We start from the raw sequence: 22078 nt of genomic DNA, 5'->3' as shown, positions 1-22078 counted from the left end.
AGGATTCCACTATTTTTCCAGCAACCTTGGCAACAGATTTGATGCACGTTTTTATTTGATGCTTTTATTAAGAAATGTATGTAGAAGGGAGTCTTTAAAAACATTTACTAATAGACTGAAAAATACATAGTTTTATTATATGTACATTTTTTTTTTTTAATCATTGAGTATAAAACGTTTTCTTTTGTAAACTTTGAAGATTTAAAATAAAATAAAGAGAAAAAAGTACAGTTTTAATTATAAACTTTATCCAAGCAAAATGTTAAAAAAAAATATGCAGCAATTTTTAGAAAATATCTAAATAAATAGATGTTTGGCAGAGGTGTTTTACAAAAGTATAGGATTATATAAAATGAAAAAGTTTTAATATCGGATTATACAAAAAAAATTTTTAAATATTGAATTACACAAAAAATTCTTCATGTTAGATTATATAAGAGAATTTTTTTAAATATTGGATTAAATAAAAAAAAAAATTAATATTGAATCATATATAAAGTGTTTTTAAATATAGAATTATATATAGAAAAATTAAATATTGGATTTTTTTCATATAAAAATCATTAATTTATCATACAAGTTGAAACCAGAAATTAAAAAAAAACGTGTTCAGACAAAATGTGTCCTTTCTGTAGTTGGACATTGTGGAGTGCCTCAAATCTATTTGATCATATTATTTTAATTTGGCAAATATCATTCAGATATTGAAGGCAAAGATATATAGTTTTTATTTAAATGTTTCAAATGGTTGTATCTTTATCTTGGTTGTTGTTTTATCCTTGGAACGTTTCAGCCATTCTAATCATCAGGTGTCTATTGCCAGCGTCAATAAACTTCTAAGAATTTCAAACTGCATCCTTTATTTAATTGGAGTGCCTCAAATCAAATAAGTATCACCTATTGTGGAAATTGAATTTTTAACCCCAAAATACTGTCACTTAGAACCGATATTCACTTAACACCTTTATCTGTTGTGCAATATTTCAACAAAATTTCATATAGATTCACAGAGTTTCAACTTACATTGATCAAAATTTATTGAAGATAACATCCAAGTTGTTGTCCAAATAATATTCATGTACATTCATCTAGTCTTTATCTCAGCTCACTTATCACTTTCTTCAATATTTTACTCGGCTTTTCCTGCGAACTGAACCTGCTAAAGCCCTAACCCTACACAGTAGAGATTCGTAGATGTAAGAAAGCCTTCTGCTCTAATAGTTTCTTCCCCAGAACTGCTAGACTTTGGAATTCCCTTCTGGGTTCCTGCTTCTCCAACTGTACTGACATGCAGAAGTTCAAGTGTAATGTGAACAGACATCTTGCTGCTAACCTCCCTACATAGTATCACTGCAACTTATATCTCTGCCAGTAGCCTTTTACATCAAAGTGGTATTATGCTTTGTTTGGAGGTGAAAATGTAATAAAAAAAATTTTTTTTTAATTAAAAAAATTTTGAAATAATGTAAACAGACATCTTGCTGCTCAACTCCCTACATAGTATTCCTGCAATTATGCCCCTACATCAAAGTGGCACTGAGCCATGTTTGGGGTGAAAAATGAAATAAAAAAATTAAAAAAATAAAACTCTTCTACATCTAACTCAATAAGTCGCATCCATTCTTTCAAAAATGGGCATAATCATCAAAGTCTCCAGTTGTGCACACATTTCCCTGTGTTGTTTAGATTTAATCTTCCACAGAAGCTCATCAAATCCAAGCCCGTCTTTAAGACTCGCAGAACACATGTCCTCACCCCTTATTGGCCAGGTTTAATTTGTGGATTAAATAAAGGGTTCAGTTCAAAATTCCACATAGGTTTCTGTGTTTGATATAAAAATTCCCAGGTTCGAAAAGGCAGCATCTGAAGAAGATCGGAGGTTACATCATTGTGAAACTAACAACCGAGATGAGAATAGTTCTGCAAATAATCTGAAATAGCAATTCATCTCAAATCTTCATCTCATTTTGATATAATTTTTATTTTACTCTTTTTCACTTCAAATAAGTCATGTTGCCACAAGGCTACTATTTGGGATCATATCTAACAGGCGTCGATTAGCGAGATGTCTGTTCACATTACCTTTAAACTTCAGTAGGTTAGTACAGTCAGGAAAGCAAGAAACAGGGAGGGAATTTCAAAGTCTGGCAGTCTGAAGGAAGAAATTTTCTGGCATCTAGGGACCTCAGCAGTGAAGAAGTGGGATTTTGCTGTTAGTCAGGAGTATGTACATCAAGGGGGCACAGGTGCTATGAGTTCATCAGAACCCATTCCATTAATGTACTTGTAAAACAGACACAGGGATGTAACATTGTGGTGATGTGACAAAGATTGGCAATGCAGAATCTATTAAAGTTGAGACTCTTTTTTGGACCCTATCCAAGCCGGAGAGACTAATGGTAGATGCACCAGTCCAGATGTGACAATACTTGATGCATGGATGAATTGTGGTGATGTGACAATACTTGATGCATGGATGAATTGTGGCTTTGTAAAGATATAGTATGCTTTCTGGGGGGAGTAATTTTCTAGCATAGTAGAAGGATCCTATCTTCTTTACAGCAACCTTGGCAATGTCCTCAATATATTTGTTCGAATTCATGTTGACTGTGAATGTTATGCCGAGGAGTTTGAAAGATGGGCTCTCGGATAGGATATTATTTGTCATAGAAACTAGTGGTTGAGGTGTCTTATGGTTGTTAAAGGAAAGAAGCTTAGTCTTAGTAGCATTAAATGTTAACATCTATTTACAACCCCATTCTACATTCTTTTGTTTTGTGATTCTATATAGATACAGAGTTCAATAAAATGTTCCTCTTTTTGAACCTTAAAATTTTTATGTCAAACACAGAAACCTTTGCGGAATTTTGAACTGAACTCTTTATTTAATCCACAAGTTGATATAATGCATAGTTATCTCCCCAGTCCCAATGTGCAAGATATCTCAATCTTTGAACACCAAATGAATTCAGTCTATCTGAGCAGATTAAACAAAGAGTCCAGTTCAAACCCCACAGCTGGTTAACTATGATGATAAAAGATACCAGAAGAAGCCCAAATGATAAAATGGGCGAAATGCTGCAAAGATAATCACAATAAAGATGTTGATAACCATCTTAAACATGCAAACGACGATACCTCATCGCAGAAATATCATCAAATACTATTGTCATCCGTGGAACCGCAAGTATTATCATTACTATTATCATCACTTATTGGATTTTGAAAATTACAAATCAGACACGCAACAACCCACATTTGAGAGATCGTATCCTTCATGCTGTTGGGAATTTGATGGAAAAGGACATTCTCATGTATCCGCCTGACAACTGGATCCACATACGTCCGTAGCCAAGCAACCTCTTCCACGGAGACGACTTCTGAAGCCTGCGTATACGGCTCCCCGTTTTTGTAAGGTGAATGATACATCGTGATACCTCGCTCGCTACAGACATCACCAATCGCAAAGTCCTCATTGATCAAAACTGCGTCCCCTTTCTCGCACAACTGCAAGATTCCTGATTTTGAGAGGAGCTCAGCATCTGACAGAGAGTGAGTCAAAAGGCGCGAAGCAACAGTCACAGTACCATTTGGCGCTAGTCCTATTAACCCTTTATAAGCGTAAGATGATTTGTAATCTTGGTATGACTGGCTTTTGAGCAGCATGGTGGAGGAATCTTTGTTCCGTAGTTCTGCACACTCAAACACGACTCTAATGTCAGCATATTTACTATCCTGAAAAATAGACGGCAACATGGACTCTCGGACCTGTTCTCGTGAGGGCCACGCAGTCCAAACGCCCAAGAAAAAAAACAAAATATCTGCCCACGTGATGATAATATTCATCACGGTTGCCACTGGAATGATAAATCGGGTAGCTAGGTCCATCTCTGACAGACCCCGATAGACATACATTTGATAAAGAACAAATTGCTCAATCAACTCGAGCCCTTTCTCTGACCCAACTGGCTGGAGCTCTTCTGTAGAGCGGTTGTTGATGCGGATCTTTGACCTCATGATTGACGCGTGCTCCCATTCTTCAAGTGTCTTAAAGAATTTGGTAAGCGCATCATAGGAGGCAAAACCCGTGTAGTGTTCGATGATGGCATTGTCGTTACTGTAACGTGCTAATGAAAAGCGAAGGTTCTCTACTTTTGTCTGATCTATCTGCGTGCGCAAATCTCTTATCACACCGTGCGCATTGTCAAGCTCACTGGGAAGGCTGTAATTATGCATCATATCAATCACTGGTAATTTCATCTTTTTTAGCTTGAACTTTGTAGGTGTAGGTCCGTTTGAGAGCTTGTTAATCAATCCTTCTTTTGTACCGACATCATCGACACAACTGGTGTCATCTGGTGGCGTTTCGTCTTTATGTGACTCATGCCTTGGTTTTTTCCCTTTACCCCAATTGTTCCAACTGAAAAGCGTTGGGTAGGCATTGTCGAGTAGTCGGTGTGAATGGCCCGGTTGACCGTACAGCTTATTTCTTTTGGTTCTTGGCTTGTAGTCGGCACTGTTGAAGTGCTGGCTGCACACAAGAGTGTCTTTCGTTATTCTACAAAAGGAAAAAGAAAAAATTAACTTGTATTAAAAAAACATCGATATCATATTCGTATATCAAATAATAATCATAATTACAAAAAAAAAAAAAAAAAAACAAATGCTACTGGAGCTGATAAAAGCACTGTTTAATAATTTGTTAAATACATATTGTTCCTTTTTCTTTCTCATTGGAGAGGGGGAATTTTTGAGGACCTTCCCCCTTATATGAAATACACTCCTGGAGATATTAATTGATTATTTGAAATATGTACACAAATCAAGTCTTGCATTCATTTGAATTGTTAAGGGATCTTTTTAACTTTAATCAATAATTTATGAAATACAAAATCCATGTCTCCATTGTTTTTGAAACATGTAAACAAGTTTTACATTAATTCAAAAATATCTCTCTCACTCACTCTCACACACACACACACACGTTAGGATGTTTAATCAAAATCGTATTGGAATCAGAATTGGGAAAAAGAATTGTGCTTATTTTACAATGCCAAAAACTGATTCTTTTGTTTTTTCTTTTTTTTAACTTAATTTTCCATTACTGTTACTAATGATAAAAATTTTGGACTTTCAACTTACCAGTGAAATTAAAATCTATTTTTTCATGTTCGCGAAAAGATATTTTTATTTTACATGGATTGTTACAACAATTTGAAAAAAAAAAAAAAAAAAAAAAAACTAATTTAAATTTTGTATTTATTATTATAAAGCCGATTTCCTATTGATTGTTACATTGTTGTATCCAATGTAATAATGTTTAATGATTTCAAAAAAAAAAAATATATATAACTTGGGTGCCATCAGCTAGAATCAAAACCAAAACATTTAGCACTTCAGCCTTAGTGATTACCGTTTAAGCCATCATCAGATGGAGAAGACAGTTAAAAATGAACTAATGTTTAAATGTATATTTGTGCATGTGTACAAGAAGACTTTAAGTTAATTTACGCATGCAGAGTTCCGATTTTTTTCAATTTTTACCTCTTAGCAACTATTTTTACTGGTTAAAGATAAATTGAATTTATTTCACAGATCCAAATTTCCTATATATCAAGTTTCAAATTTGTGGACTAAAAATTGAGCGATGAATTTGGTAGAGCTCATTTCTCAGGTAGACAGACAAAGTATATATATATATATATATATATATATATATATATAATCGAGATAAGACACTGATTAGAAATCAGATGAAAAGTCCAGATAGATATTACTTGAAGTAATACTTTCAGGGCGATCCTAGCCAAAAAGGAAAAGCTCAATATTTAAGAATAGAGCAATATATAAGTTTAGTGGTTATATTTAAATTCTGAAAAAACAACATATAGACACATATACATACACACACACACACACTAGCAGGCTGCCCGACATTGCCCAGTTGTAAAATACAAATAATTATATTTTAATTTATGCAGATTTTGTATTTATTATTATAGAGGCAATTCTCTATCGATTACCTAATATAAAGTAGTCATTTCAAAAGTGAAAAAAAAAATTATGTGTGCCATCAGCTAAATTCGAAATGAAAACATATAGCTCTCCAGCCTTATCCATTAGCATATGACTGAAACCCATTTTGTACACAAAAAAACTGCACAATATGTTTTTTGACCTATAACTTTTAATTAGAGCATGTGCAGAAAAAAAAAATGGGCATAATGGACTCATGTCAGGTCAAGGTTAATGTTTTTTTTTTTTCAATCTTGATCCTTTAACAGCTATTTTACCAGCTAAAAACCAAATCCAAAGTGTGGTACAGGTTAAAATATACTGTATATCAAATTTAAACTCTGTAAACCAAATATTCAGAGAGGAGTTTAGTAGAGACTTTCCGCACACACACCTACAAGGTCACTTATGAATATCTATAAAAGTGAATTTGTCTGTACATTTCCCTACCAAATAACCCGGTCAATTTTCAGTCTATAGATTCGAGATTTGGCATATGGAGTATTGAGATTTGGAAAAATCTTTTTAATTGGTTTTCAGTCAAAAATTTGGCTGTCAACAGGTCAAAGTTCAATGATTTGACCTTTGAAAACTCTACCAAACTCCTCTGTCAATTTTAAAATTTTAGATGTAGGTTCCTTGGACATGGATCAAACATTCTAATTTTATTTGAACCCAAAACAATAAATTTTAAGGGGGTCAAAATTGGGGTCAAACTTTAAAAACATTTGACCTCTGCGGTCTCTACAAAATCAGCCAATTTTTTGTCTAAACATTTGAAATTTTACATAAAGTGTATTCATACATAGGGCAAGCTTTTTAATCGGTTTTTGGCCAAAAATTTGAACTGCCAAGAGGTCAAAGTTGAAAGAGTTGACCTTTGCAGACTATCAAACTCCTCTGCCAATTTTGGGTCTAAACACTTGAAATTTCAGATGTAGGTTACCTGAACATGAGTCAAACATTTTAATATATATATGCAAGAGGCTTGGGTTTTAAATCCCAAGTTTGGATGTGTCTAACTGATGAGCCCAAATGAGGGCGAAACTCAAGTCTTGGACTTCTAGTTTGTTGGCTGTCATGGCTCTTGTCAGCTGCCATGTTGTCTGGCTGTGGAAATAATTATATCTTCTCTCACATTCGGAAGGTTTTATATATATATATATTCTTGTGTGCTAGAACGTTATGATCTTAAATTCTAAGCAATTATTCACAATGTAGACATTATGCATAAATAGAATTCAGCATAATAGTTTTTTCTTTTAGTTTTTTTTTTATTACATTTTCACCCCAAATAAGGCACATTGCCACTTTGGTATAGGGGGCTACTATCAGGGGAAACATCTACTGGGGTACTATGTAGGGATTAGGGCAGCGAGATGTTGGTTCACGTTGCACTTGAACTTATGCATGTCAGTACAATTGGGGAAGCAGTGACCTGGAATGGAATTCCAAAGTCTAGCAGTTCTGGGGAAGAAACTACTGGAGTAGAAAGATCTTTTACATCTTGGGATCTCTACAGTGTGGGGGTGGGATTTTGCAGCTAGTCGGGTCTGTCGAGGGTGTTCACGTCGTTGGGGCACAAGTGCTTGCAGTTCTTCAGAGCATTCACCATTATAATACTTGTAGAACAGGCAGAGGGATGCAACGTTTCGTCGATGGGACAGAGGCTGAAGCTTAGATGCCAGTTTAGGGCCTATCAGATTTGCGACTCTCTTTTGAACCCTGTCAAGGAGCGAGAGACTAGTAGCCGATGCACCAGCCCAAATATGACAGCAATACTCCATACATGGGCGAATAGTGGCCTTATAGAGGTACAGTATACTTTCGGGTGTTAGAAGTTTTCTAGTGCGGTAGAGAGAGCCCACCTTCCTCGCAGCGGCCCTGGCAATGCCCTCGATGTAATTGTTCCAAATCATGTTTCCTGTGAACGTTAGGCCAAGGAGCTTGAGAGACGTACTCTTAGATAAAGAGTCGTTGGCCATTGCTATAGGTGGTAGAGAAGGTTTCTTGTAATTATTGAATGAAATCAGTTTTGTCTTGGCAGCATTGAACGTGACCATCCATTTTTGTCCCCATTCCACTACTGATTGGAGGTCATCCTCTAGTGTTTCTGCCATTACTTTAGATATATGTTCATTTGTTTTCCTGTCGTGCCTGCTATAGAGTGTGGTGTCATCAGCATATATACCCATCTCAGAGGCAATTTTGTCGGGGAGGTCATTTATGAATATCAGGAACAGCAGAGGTCCAAGGATAGATCCCTGGGGCACTCCCGCATTTATATCATATTGTTTAGATGTACGACCGTCAAAGACAACCTGGATTTTTCTCTTATCTAAGAAGGATTTAATTATGTTAAGAATTCTACCAGTGATACCGTAAGATCTAATCTTCCTGAGGAGACCCTCATGCCATACCCTGTCAAAAGCCTTGGATATATCTAGAGCTACCGCTCTGCCCTCTCCCGCTTTGTCCAGTGAATGGTATATGCGTTCAGAGATTACAGTAAGGATGTCTGCCGTGGAACGGGCTTATCTAAATCCATATTGTTGGTCAGTCAGAAGTTTAGCATCTGTAAGGTGCTGGACTAGAGCATGGTTAATTAAGGTCTCAAATATTTTGGCAAAAAGAGGGAGGAGGCTAATGGGTCAGTTCTTTCGCCAGAATTCTTGAATACTGGTACCACAGAAGCAGTTTTCCAACAACCTGGAAAGCAAGATTCATTAAGGCATTTGTTGTAGAGTTTTGAGAGAACTGGAGCTACTTCGGCTGAGCACTTTTTTAATAGTACAGCTGGGATGAGGTCGGGTCCACATGCTTTTGAAGTGTCAAGGTTTTTTATGATAGCATGCACCTGAGCAGGGGTGATTATCAGATCGTCTAGCGTGGCGTCTGTCCGCATAGGAAATTGAGGTAGGGGGTGGTTTAGAGGGTCCAGTTTGGAGTTTGAAGCAAACCGACTGGCAAGCATGTTAGCCTTCTCGGTTGCTGAGCAAAGAACCTCGTGATTGTTGGTTAGTGGGGGAATTGTTGATTGCCCATTATTTACTACACTGTTGTAGATTTTCCAGAAGTCACGAGTTCCTAGTTTTTGTGCTTCAATGCGTTTTTTAGTGGTTTCCGTAAATTCCCTCTTAGCTGTCGCTATTTCTTTCTTAACGTTACTTCTAGCTTCTATGTACTTCTGTCTGTTTGAACTGGACTTATGTCGGTTAAACCTGCGGAATGCATGCTGCCTTTTAGCAATGGCAGTTGAGCAAGTCGAAGTAAACCATTGGGGAGAGTGGGGCTTGCTATAGAATTTCCGCATGGGAACATGCGCTTCGATTGCAGTTTTGAACCATTCAGTGGTCTCGGTTGCACACTGTTCAGCAGGAAAAGAAAAAATATTTCCCCATGGGTCGTCTCTGATAAGATCTCTGATGGCTTCCCAGTCAGCCTTTTTATAATATCTCGTTGTTTTGAGCACTGGCTCTTCAGTTTTTGGTCTAGAGTTTAGGGCGATTTCAACCATTATCACCGCATGATCAGCGTTCCCAAGTGGGCTATCGGCTTTCGTTACACAATCATCAGGAACTGTGGTCAAAAATAGATCTAATAGTGATGCGTGTTGTTCTTCCTGATCAGGGAAACGGGTTGGAAAAGTAACAATTTGCGATAGGGAGTGAGATACAGAGAAGCTATGAGTTGCGCTGTCTGCTGCATCTGTGTAAGTAGAGAATCCAAGCCAGTTTTTGTGATGGACATTAAAGTCGCCAAATACATGTACTTGGGCGCTAGTGTCGAAGGAGAGTGCTGTGTCTATGCTGTCAGATACTTTGTTTATTATGGTGCAGTCTTGGGTCGAGGGAGAGCGGTAGAGAAAGTAAAAGTAGCTAATGTTGTGTTGCATGATTAGTCTAAAGCACATAAAGGCTTGATCATCCTTTTCTAGGTTTGTTTCTCTAGTCAAGGGAAGGGTATTACGAATGTAAACTCCAAGTCCGTGCATATGTCTGTCAGAGTCCTTACAGCAGAGTGGGAGATATCCAGGCATGTTTAAGTAGTTAGAGGGGATGGAGGAGCGTAGGTTAGTCTCACTTAGTGCTAAGATATCCGGGGTATTTGTTAGGAGAAATGCTTCAACATCAGCTAAATTAGTTCTAAGCCCACGGATATTTGTGAATGCAAGCCTCAAGGGAGGAGGCAAGTTGGATTTGTTTGACCCTAAGCCTGGTTTAAGCTTATTTTTAGATTGTACTGTCATCATGTTTTTTAACAAGTTTCAGTTAGGTAAGGGGAAGCCGAACAGGAGGTTATGCAGAATATCACACATGCATCACAAGTAGACCATCAGCTGACCCTCCATCAACTAGGACTGTGGCCTCAGGAAAGCCCACCGGGGATGAGTGCAGGGTCCCTTTCCATGCGCGCCATGGCACTGCAAACATCCCGATATTATACAACTGTTGATGGAGCAGCCGCTCTAAGCGCTACCAAAGAGTTAGGGCTCCTGTACTACCAGTCGGAAACAGCAGCCAGTAACTGTCAATCCAGTACCCTCAACCCATCAGAGGAAGGTCAACCCAATCTAATTGCTCAGGCATATATGGTACTCAAGCACTCAAGTGCCCAGCTTTAGGGGTGGGGTGTGTCGGGAGTGGGGAAACGGCGTTCATTGCCCTAGACAAGAAACAAGATCTACCAATGGGTGTTTCTGTCGAATCACTGTGATAGTATCTCTGCGCCTGACTAATAAGCAAAGAAGGAGTATGGAAGCCGGGCGATAGGCAGGACCTATCTACTCCTTAAGCAATTTAGGTTTGCAAACCGGTAATTTGTTTGAGTTACCAGCTCTAGGAAGGTTGTCATCCAAGACTGAAGAGGCCTCCCTCCTCTTTGGTTTAGTTTCAGAGTTTTCCTTCTCCTAGACGGATGATCTGGAAAGATCTACTGGGTCCGTCACCACTGAGAGGGTTTGCTCCGCGCCTGGGTTCTAATCCAGGTATTTCTGCGACCCCGTGTGGTTAGTTAATGTTATTCGGTTAGTTTGTAGAGGTTATATCTGCTAAATAGTTACACTCCTCAAAGTGAATTAGGGACATTGTTATTTCATTGTTACTCGATAAAGGGGTTGAGTAGAGCTCATGCAGTGTAAGCAACTATGATTGTACGGAGGCTTGTTAGGAGGAGATAATGTGGTTTGAGGCTTTCTCTTTTATATATATATATATATATATTTTTTATTATTTTTTTTTATTTATTTTTTTTTATTCATGTGAGCTTGGGTCTAGTATAACATTAAAGTGTGAGTAGGTGTTAAGAATTGAACTACGAGTTGTGCCCAAACTATATTTTAGATGACAGCAGGGCATGAGATGCGAGTGCAATATAGTACGGGTAAAACAGTAAGTTTTGAGTCATGTGTAATTTGGTAAATAGATATATGGGCTGGTTTTAGTAGGTGCGAATAAAGTTGAAGGTACAAAGTGAGTTTCTAGCGTGAAATAAAACCAATCGTCTAATAAGAAACCATAAAAAAATGAATAAGTATATATATATATATATATATATATATATATATATATATATATATATATATATATGGGACAATTAATTGAAATCAGAATCGGAAAAAAAATCAGAACTTCTGGGTGTATCAGAATCTGAAATTTTTTGCCTACTTTCCAGTCCCAAAAACGACTCTTAATTGTTTTATTTTTACCTTTGTTTAAAACCTAATTTTCCATTACTGGTGCTACTAATAAAATAATACATATTTATATATTTTCAACTGAACTATATAAATTCTGACGACCTATAAATGTATTTTAACGTGACCGCAAAATGTATGTACATACTACACAGGTGTCTATAATGTCCTAGAAAAGAAAAAAAAATTGGAATTGGTAATTGTATCGGAATCAGGAAAAATATTGAAATCGTCGCATTACTAATATATATATACACTCTAGCACACACAAAACAGTATTAAATAATATATAACGTGATATAAGTGCAAAAACATTTTATTTACAAACAATTTTGTAAAGATACACATTTATCCCTCATATATACATACATATATATATATATATATATATATATATATATATAAAATGAACTCATTTTTTCCCCTATGTTTTTGACCTTAATAGGATTAAAAATCAAGACATTTTATGCAAATGTAATATGCACAAACTGCAGCAAAATATCTGAGGTATTATAGGCATATTACTTCTCCACTTCCTCGATAATCATAGATTCCTATATTTTTTCTGTTGAGAGTACAATGCCACATCGGTTAGAATCAATGGAAGTAGTAAAATCTTTTCTCTCTAATAAATTCCTCCTTCCCCCGTCATCACTTTTCCGGGATCGTGGACAAGGGACAGTTACGAAGTAATGCCGGTTGGAGTTTTCTTTACTTCGTAGTTGCTTAAAAAAACTGGAATGGAATTTTAACGTTCCTTTTCGTTCTATGCTTTCCACTGGGTGAAACCCACCGTGAGCTTAACCAGACTGAAGGGTTATTTATGCCTTTTTTTTTTTTCGCTGTGTTTTTTGTTTTTCCAAACACGTTCATCATTTTCTCCCCTTATTTTTGGTTTTTGTTTTTCCAATTTCTTTTTAAAGAAGTTTTACGTTTGTTTGCTGTTTTTTTTTTTGTTTTTTTTCCCCCGATTTTTTAAAGAAGTTTAACATTTTTTTTTTTTTAATTTTTAAAAACGGTTATTACTTCGTTATTCTTATCCGGGCACACACACCTCCAAACACCCAGACAATGCCAGGTAACCCCGCTAGTAGTATATATATTTGAACATTTAAAATAAGCTTTGTGAGTGCATAACAAACCACAATCAGGCTGAAAAAAAGTGTCTAAGAAACATACATATTTAATGATATATCCCATTTTTCTTCTTTTATAATATATCTATTTATTTATATATAAAAAGACACTTGTGTATGCATTCCCTATGGACTAGAAAACAGCTGGGCCAATTTTTAAAACTTTCACACAAATGTATTTGATGTGTCTGGGAGTGTTCTTCATAGGTTTTGTATCAGAATGCATGTGATAAGTATCAAAAATTGAAAATCGAAAAAATCTCGATTGAGGAAGCAAGTCTGATTTTAACCAAAGTTAACACCTTGTACAGCTTAACAATTATGTTTGAAAAGTTTTATCATTACACAAGCAGAGAAGCCCAGCATATAAAATCAACAGTAGGTTCTAGGATAAGATAGGAGCGTGTTCGAAATTAATCTTTCTGTTTATAGCACAATTGAACCATAATACTTGAATTTGCAATTTAAACTTTAATTTAAGCCATTATATTTTATAAAATCAACAGCAGGTTCTCTACAGTGAAATGTAGACTAGAATGTATTGTTGACTAAGTCATTGTGAGGAGGCATGTGAAGCTTCCTCTCGAGCAGGCTATCACTTGATTTAATTGAAAAATAGGCGATTTAACCAATTTCGATAACAAAAATATGGTCGGATGGAACATTTATTGATCCACATTCAATCCCAGGCAACGTCAGGTCTCCATGCTAGTCAAATGATATATGAATAATAACAATAAATGTGTATATTTACAAAATGAGCAGAAACAATTGTCCATAAATAAAATAGTTTTTTGAATGAACTAGGATTATATCATGGTTTATTAAGAGCTCTAGTTCTATTTTACACTATTCAGCTTCTATATAAACTTCTGATTCTCTCTCCTTTGATCTGAGCATTTGGTACAGCAGGTGCTCATCTGAGCTCCAATCTATGGTAACCCTCCCTCGACAAATATTCCAAAGAAACACTCGTCTGGCTGAAAACACTATCAATAATTTCCCCCACTCTTTATCTGTGCCTAAACCTAAAATGTAGATTCCATGAACAAAGCTTCTTTCTTAAAACTGCACACCTGTGGAACTTGCTTTCATTTACCTGCTTTCCAGCTGACTACAATATGGTCATCTTCAAGTCCAACGTAAACAAGTTCTTGATGAGCCATTCCCCTTAAGTAATCCAATTTACTAAATTTACACTTCTAACGATTACTATATTGTCCTTTTGACCACTGCATACTCTTTAACCCTTATCCTCGAGTGGCCTCTGGCCTTGATAAGTGGTGATACCCTTGTAAAAAAAAAAAAAAAAAAAAAAAAAAAAAAACATCTAAAACACTTGATTGTGAGAAGTTCGGTTGGGATTTAATTTTGCTTATTTTTTTTTATTGGCACCATTCCTATAACTTCAGCACTCTTTTATAAAGAGAACATTTTCTCTGCAAAATTTCCTTAACTCAGCTAGAAGCAGGAAGCCTCCGAAAATGCAACTTTGACACTAACAGTAAAGTTGACCGAGCCCAGCAGCCAAAGGGTTTCAGTAACAGTTGCAGCAGTAGCTCAAACAGCTCTTTTCGTGGCTAACTACAACAAACTATTACCATAAACTATCTGCAAACAATTACTGCCTGCCTTCTGAAACTACTCTCTCGAATTCTGGCCCACTCCAGCGACTCCTGCAGCTTCTAGTGTCTTTTGCAACCTGCAGTAGCTTTCCATGATTTCCAACAGTTACCAGGTTCTAGAGCCCATTGACGTCCGGCTACCTGATCCAGTGTGTACTGATGTTAGGGTACCTGTTTCAGTATCCCATTGACCTTAAGCTATCCATTCCAGAGCCTACTGATGCTTTCCAGTGCCTGCTGACACCTAGCTACCTGTTCCAGTGCCCACTAACATTCAGCTAACAGTTATCAGCAATTGACTCTGTCTCACTTGGACTGATCCTAAGTATATGATCTCCATTACCTAGAAATTTACCATTTTGATTCTCAGTAAATAAAACATGATATCCATCATCTTTAAACGAATATTATTAGTGTTTGTCATTCTTCTTTGTTATTGTTGTTATCTCTTGGCCTTTGTGTCTATCTTGTAGTTATATGGTCAATTGGTACCTACCTCTTGACCTGCTGCAACAACCCTACTGCTGATTTTATAAAATTATTTGTATATAACGGCTTGAATTAAAACTTAAAATGCAATAGTCAAGTATCATGGTTCAATCGTGCTGTAAACAGAAACATTCACTTAAAATTCATTCCGGTCTAACCAAAGAACATACTGTTGATTTTATACACTGGGCCCATCTGCTTATGCAGTGACAAAACTTCGCAAATACACTTGTCATGTTAGGTTGATTTAGTATAGACAAGCCCGTTCCACAGCTGACATCCTCACTGTAATCTCTGAACGTATATACCATTCACTGGACAAAGCGGGGGAGGGCAGAGCGGTAACTCTAGATATATCTAAGGCTTTTGACAGGGTATGGCACAAGGGTCTCCTCAGGAAAATTAAATCATACGGTATCACTGGTAGAATACTTAACATAATTAAATCCTTCTTAGATAAGAGAAAAATCCAGGTTGTCCTCGACAGTCGTACATCTAAACAGTGCGATATAAATGCGGGAGTGCCTCAGGGGTCTATCCTTGGATCTTTATTGTTTCTAATATTTATTAATGACCTCCCCGACAAAACTGCCTCTGAGATGGGTATATATGCTGATGATACCACACTCTATAACAGGCATGACAGGAAAACAAATGAACACATATCTAAAGAAATGGCAAAAACACTAGAGGATGACCTTCAATCTGCAGTGGAATGGAGACATAATGGATGGTCACATTCAATGCTGCCAAGACTAAACTGGTTTGATTCAATAATTACAAGAAACCTTCTCTGCCACCAATAGCAATGGCCAGTGACTCCCTGTCTGAGAGTACATCTTTCAAACTGCTTGGCCTAACGTTCACAGGAAACATGAGTTGGAACAATTATATTGAAAAAGGTAGGCTCTCTCTACCATGCTAGAAAACTACTGACACCTGAAAGTATCCTGTACCTCTATAAGGCTACCATTCGCCCACGTATGGAGTATTGTTGTCACATTTGGGTTGGTGCATCTGCTACTAGTCTCTCGCTCCTAGACAAGGTTCAAAAGAGAGTCGCAAATCTGATAGGCCCTGAACTGGCATCTAAGCTTCAGCCTCTGTCCCATCGACGAAACGTTGCATCCCTCTGCCTGTTCTACAAGTATTTTAATGGTAAATGCTCTGACGAACTGCAGACACTTGTGCACCTACGACGTAGACACCCTCGACAAATCCAACATGCAGCTAAATCCCACCCCCACACAGTAGAGATCCCTAGATGTAAAAGATCTTTCTACTCAAGTAGTTTCTTCCCCAGAACCGCTAGACTCTGGAATTCCATTCCAGGTCCCTGCTTCCCTAACTGTACTGACATGCAGAAGTTCAAGTGTAACGTGAACCGACATCTTGCTGCCCAAATTCCAACATAGTGCCCCAGTAGTTGCTGCCCCTGATAGTAGCCCCCTACACCAAAGTGGCAATGTGCCTTGTTTGGGGTGAAAATGTAATAAAAAAAAAAAAATTAAAAAAAAGAATCACTCCCATCTCCAAAGTTTAGATTTGTGGTATTGTAGGGTTCGAAAATTTCTTAATTAAACGGTAGATAGGTTACGATAATGCATGCACTTTAGTTATGGAGGTTTCATAAGGAAAACACGACTGAATACAAAAGCGATTCTATAAAATTAAATATGACAACCAGTGGGTTGTACCAAAATGTGTTTGTTGCAATGGTTGCTGATTAAGTCTGCTACTAAAGAAATATACTCTCCTTTATTTACAAATTATTTTTACGAAGTGTTACCCAACAAAGATGGTTGCCCACATTTTCACGTGTCGGCAGCGGGCAGCTCTCTTTGTTGTTAAACACCTCGTAAAACGTGAATGTTTGAGATGAAAACAAAAGGGCATTTAAAATTACTTTAAAAACACACAAAAAAAAATGAGCTAGGTAAAAAAGTAACATTTATTTATTGGGTGCTAAGTGCACTTATTGATCCGCGCTATTTTTAAATAGTATTTTCAAGACGGTCAATGTGCACTGGTTGTCCAACCTGCAAAGGGTGTTTATTCCGAAAGTCATTCTTAACATGGAGAAGTTGGGTGTTTATTCCGAAAGGCATTTTCTTATTTTCAACCTCCCCGTAATCCACTTCTTAAAAGGTAAGTCTTTGGGTGGTAACCCAATACACTTTCACTAATTAAAGTTTTACAATATCTTTTTATTAAATTGTTAGGTGAAAGTACAGAATAGTTACAAAAAACACCCTCTTCTCACCATATTAAGAATGGTTTTCTAAATATAGTTATTATTTTAGCACGGTTTCATTCAATAAGCGCACACGCACAAGTACAGATTTTTTTTACCCTGTTTTTGTTAATTTCACTGCACAATACACGAAAATCCTATCTAAAAAAAAAAAAAAATAGCTTGGTCCATATTCTGCATTTATTTTTATAAGAAATTGAGTAATCAATCGCTTAAATTTAAACTTATATTGTTTGTCTGTTTCTTTCTCGCCACCATACGCTTATTCATAATATAACACTATGAAACGAACTGGATTCGAACTTGGCACGCCCAGGTTTTCAGTTCGTGTCGTTACCATGTTATTAGAGAGAAAAACATACCTGAAAGTTAGCCTCCTGATCTGTGAAAGCCAGAGTTTGCGTAGATTTTCTCCTTGATGCTCCCCGGACAAGATGGTCTTGCCCTCTTTGGGAAATGTATGAAAATGTAGATTGGGGTTCTTCTTCGAGGAATTCTTGCACGTGGGCACGCAACAGAACGCATTCTGACCCTTTTTCTTGAAGAATAGCCGTAAGAGTCGTTTATCCGGAACGTCGGCATCTGCAACTGTGGTGATGGTGTCGTCCGCAGGAGAATAAATAGGATCGACTGTGGTTATGACAGGTTCTGTGTCGATCGTCGTAGTTAATTCTGTGTCCGACGTTGTTGTTGTCGTTGTTATTATTATGGTCGCTGTGTGATCATCGTCCGCCATTGCTTGTTTATCCGGAAACGGAAGTACCAAGCACAAAGTTTCCTGTTTATGGAACCGGGTAGAAGACCTTTTATTCAATTCACCGAAAATGCTATAAAAATATTACTTATTTTTTATATTTAATCTTAAAACGATCTGAACCGTTTAACCCCCTTTTTCTGCAGACCGCTAACCGCTTGTTTTGTTGTGTTCTTTGTCTGTAATCGCCTGCCAATCACAGTTGGAGAAATATTCGTCACTTCCGGTTCGGTTTCGTAGTATTTTATTTTTATTGGAGGGAATGTTTTCCGCGCCGTTCTTGGGATTTTTTTATTTCGCTTTTTTTAAATAAAATTTTAAAAATTAAATTTAATTATAAAGGTACCGTTTGATCATTAAATTATTAATAAAACTAAATTGTTATAAAACAATAACTAATTTTAGATGCTTCTAACGAAAATATTGAATTTCAAGTAAAACAAATGCTACCTACGTAACTCTGGCACAGTATCTGTTCTTCAGATGTTGCAGCTGCACTTCTATTTCTTGTTCTCTTTCGGTGGAGGAGAAATCCTTCACGACTGAGACAATTTTTATTTTTGTACCTTTTCTCCACGTTAAAAAACGACCCTGGTGTCTAACTCTGTCCCGTGGGGAGGCATAGTAAATAGGTACGTAACTGTCAGGTCTGAAATAGTAACATATCCAAATATTACGAAAAACGATAAGGTAGTAAATTAATTATTCATGAAAAAAACAGCTTCTATCTATAAGGTTAAAAACAGTTCGATAAAGTTACATACAATTTTTTATATGTTGTTTTATGTTTTAAATTTATACTTATAAAACCATCGATTTCCAAAACTTTTACACTTTTTTTAATACATATGAATCTGCTAAAACTTAAGCCTGCCTTTATTCGACAATTTCAATACTTACAAATTCCTTTCAAATTTCGAATGGTTCTGAAATAATTATTGTTTTTTTTGGGGGGGGGGATAAGTATTAATTAAAAAAATTTAAATGGCTGATGGGGCTTGTCCAGAATTGAACTTATATTAAAAAATAAAGAAAAATCTGTACACCAAAAAAAAAAAAAAAATCACGTAAATTGATCAAGTAGTTTTATTTTTAAATAAGAAAATCAAATTTTGTGACTAAATAAACAGCTATATTAGGATACCATCTTGAAAACAACTCCAACTAATTCAAACTTGCAAGATTTTAGAAAGCCATTTTTAACATGGGACATTGGAAAAACTCAAATTCGCTTTAAAATGATTTACTGTATAAAAAATAAAACTATTGGATCAATTTACGTGATTTTCAGAATACACATATTTTCTTTCCGTCACGGGTACGTACATCCACACAAATTTTTCCTTACTTTGTTCATTTTTTTGTATGGGGATAATTCTGGAAAAGCACTTTGCTGATTTGCTTATGAATTGACGGAAATGCATTCTGGTGGATTTAATTTCATAATTTAGAAAAATATTTTGGTTTTACTTTTGGTTAGGTTTCGTAGTACTTTTAAAAATAAATTTATGATACTTAAAAAAAAAATTTATATAGGATTTTTAGTTTTTAATTTTGTGATTGCATTTTTAATTCTTTTAATTGTGAAGAAAAAAAACAGTTGACTGAAAGATGTATTTTGTTACGTTAGATTGTTTGTTTATATTCTTCCCCTCATGGTTGGAAGATGTGACACAAGGTCGAGAAAGTGGGATTTAATAAGCCAGCATCTTATAGGAAAAGCATTCTTTTGAATTTTTGAGATGAGGATTGGTTATTTATATTATTTGGATTTTTTGGACTATTGTTCTCAGCTTGAGTGCCATTTTCACAATATTTCGGTTGATGTAACCTCCGACCTTCTTCAAATGTATCTTGTTGAACTTGGGAATTTGGATGGAATTTCGAACAGAACCCTTTATTTATTTCATGGGGGTACCATGCTCTCGTTCCATCAGCCATGGCTGGATAGAGGTCCTAAGTAACTCGCAATTGTAATTTTTAGTCGTCCACACTGAAAACTAACCTACAACATTCAGGAGAATATCACTTTACAATTAATTTTTCATAATACTCTAACCACTGTGCCAAAGGTTCTTGGAAATAGTAGTCCAAAGAATCCAAATAATACGAAATGAACTCTGTTCTAGAAAATATGTTTGAACAGACCTGAAAACCGATAACAATTTTGACTCTCAAAAAACACCTAGTATGTCTGAGTTAAGTCTCCGACCGAAAGTCTCATGACAAGAAATTGTGTATATGAGATTACATGCAAATATGGAAAACTATACAAAGGTAAAATCAGTAGCCCCTTAAAGGTAAGGCTAGAAGAATACTATAAAGCGTGAAACGGGGATAGATAAAAAAAAATCGGACTAGCTGCTTACTTATGGAAAGAAAAAGAACACGCTTTCCTTTGTGGAATGAGGTCAAAATAATTGACAGGGGTGCCAGATGGAGAGTTAGGCGACTCAAGGAGGCAGCACATATAATAAGATAAATAAAAATTGCTAAGCAGACCAAACCTTGGGAGCCTCTAATTGTAGAAAAAACAAACATCGTACACCCTTAAAATTTTGGCGATGGAAGGAAGATAATCTCCTATCAATATTTATTAGAGTTGTTTCCCCTTTGTCAACCACCTTTTTCATGATTACAAAACAATAACCATAAAATAGTGACTAACTCAAAGAATACGAAAATATCTGTGGAACCAGTAACTTTCCTCTTTTCTTTTCCAAATAATAACCAACATATCTAAGGACAAAGACCAATCCGACTGAAACGGTGCACAAATAACACTCAAGATAAGAACAATGGTTCAATTAATACAAGTAACATAAACATTTTCTTATTTTATATTTCTGAGTTTAAAACTACTACCTTTTTTTCTCTGTCAACTTTCTGCCAATGCAGGAGAATTTGTTTTTGTCTTAATTATAAATTTGTGAACACAAAAGAAAAAACAACACATCTTTAAGACAAACAACAGAAAGGTTTATTCAATATAGGAAGTAAACTAATCAGGAAGAAATAAGCCGTTTCTTCAGCGAGAGTTGGTATGCCAAAGTGTCCAGTGGGTTGTCAGCTTCTATGGCAAGAGTTAATGAGCTGTTGCAACCAAGATGGTGAGAGGGGCCTGTATTGTTTGCCAGTTGAGTTTTCTTTGATGGCTGATTGCAGTTTCCAAAAGGGTTAAAGAATTCTTTAGGGGACAGATGAATCAATGCGCCTCTACTAGCTGATTGGTCAGTGTGGGGCCAAGCCACTCAGTGGGGGGGGGGACATTGATTCACAAGAGAAAATAGATCATTGTTTTGTTTGTTGTTACAGACCCATCAGCATTCCCCAGTATAGGCGTCGTAGGCGATTAGCAAACAAATAACCCTTTCTCAAAGGATGAGAATGCAGAACCTGGACAAGTGGATCTTCTAGGACTATGCACCTCAGCAAATAAGCGTAGAATCTAGTGGCTTTGGGACTGAGGGAACCCCTCCCCCCAGGTTGAATTTGGCTTCAAACATGTGCACTTATACCTACTTGATACTATCCTTGGGTGTCTAATTTCTCTCTGTACACAGGGTTTGTCAGGACAACCTGGCATGAGAATACTTTTCCCTACAAGTAAACCCCAAGTAAATATTCAAAATCGCATACTATTCACAGGCCAAATAAGCTCTCCTCAGTATGACAAACCCATACTTGCTTTTTCAAGGAATGGTGCACCGTCTCCAAATGATGTTACCTCAAGTAACAGCATGAAGCTGGATACATGATCAGACTAGATGAATTCTTGTCTTAGAATTCAGTAAAACCAAGAGACCACAAGAAATGTATATTACATAACGTATTTAAACGGTCAATTGGGGAGAGACAAATCATGTTCCCAACTTAGGGTTTGAGAAGTAAAGGAGAACTTGAATATCTATGTATCTCATATAGAGATTAAGTGTTCGCCCCAGGAAGGAGGCTCCTTGATTTCTGAGAACTTCACATGAAATAAAATGAAACAGAAATTTTGAAAACTACCTGACAAATATACTCGGTGAACCAAGTGCAAAAGAGATTCAAACAATTACACTTAAGAAAAACGATTAGAATCTTAAAAAGATTTCTCAGTTGGAATGT

General features: G+C 36.4%; 2 protein-coding genes across 2 annotated transcripts in view; one reads left to right on the top strand and one right to left on the bottom strand.

The window, feature by feature from the left end:
• Positions 1-1019: 1019 nt before the first annotated feature.
• Positions 1020-18090, bottom strand: LOC145294036 (uncharacterized). Its single transcript, XM_080141024.1, has 2 exons — positions 17577-18090; positions 1020-4558 (listed from the first exon to the last, which is right to left on the bottom strand). Exons 1-2 carry the CDS (start codon positions 17948-17950, stop codon positions 3157-3159), a joined length of 1776 nt encoding a protein of 591 aa, XP_079997150.1. The 5' UTR covers positions 17951-18090; the 3' UTR covers positions 1020-3156.
• A 352-nt stretch (positions 18091-18442) lies between these two features.
• The window catches only part of LOC145294037 (uS5 assembly chaperone PDCD2L-like), a 30339-nt gene continuing 26703 nt past the window's right edge, over positions 18443-22078 (top strand). Inside the window, exon 1 of the mRNA XM_080141026.1 lies at positions 18443-18600. The gene's annotated coding sequence lies outside the window, so the exon portion shown is untranslated. The remainder of the gene's footprint in view (positions 18601-22078) is intronic.

Source organism: Euprymna scolopes, chromosome 15 (genome assembly GCF_053919585.1).
Source record: "Euprymna scolopes isolate OS-2025 chromosome 15, ASM5391958v1, whole genome shotgun sequence".
Classification (NCBI taxonomy): domain Eukaryota; kingdom Metazoa; phylum Mollusca; class Cephalopoda; order Sepiida; family Sepiolidae; genus Euprymna; species Euprymna scolopes.
This window is presented reverse-complemented; position numbering and strand designations above follow the sequence as displayed.

Excerpts from the sequence above, each read along its gene's own strand:
- LOC145294036 (XM_080141024.1), bottom strand. The coding sequence starts at position 17,950 with ATGGCGGACGATGATCACACAGCGACCATAATAATAACAACGACAACA. Across the intron at positions 4,559-17,576 it reads ATCAGGAGGCTAACTTTCAG|AATAACGAAAGACACTCTTG; the intron begins GTATGTTTTTCT and ends TTCCTTTTGTAG.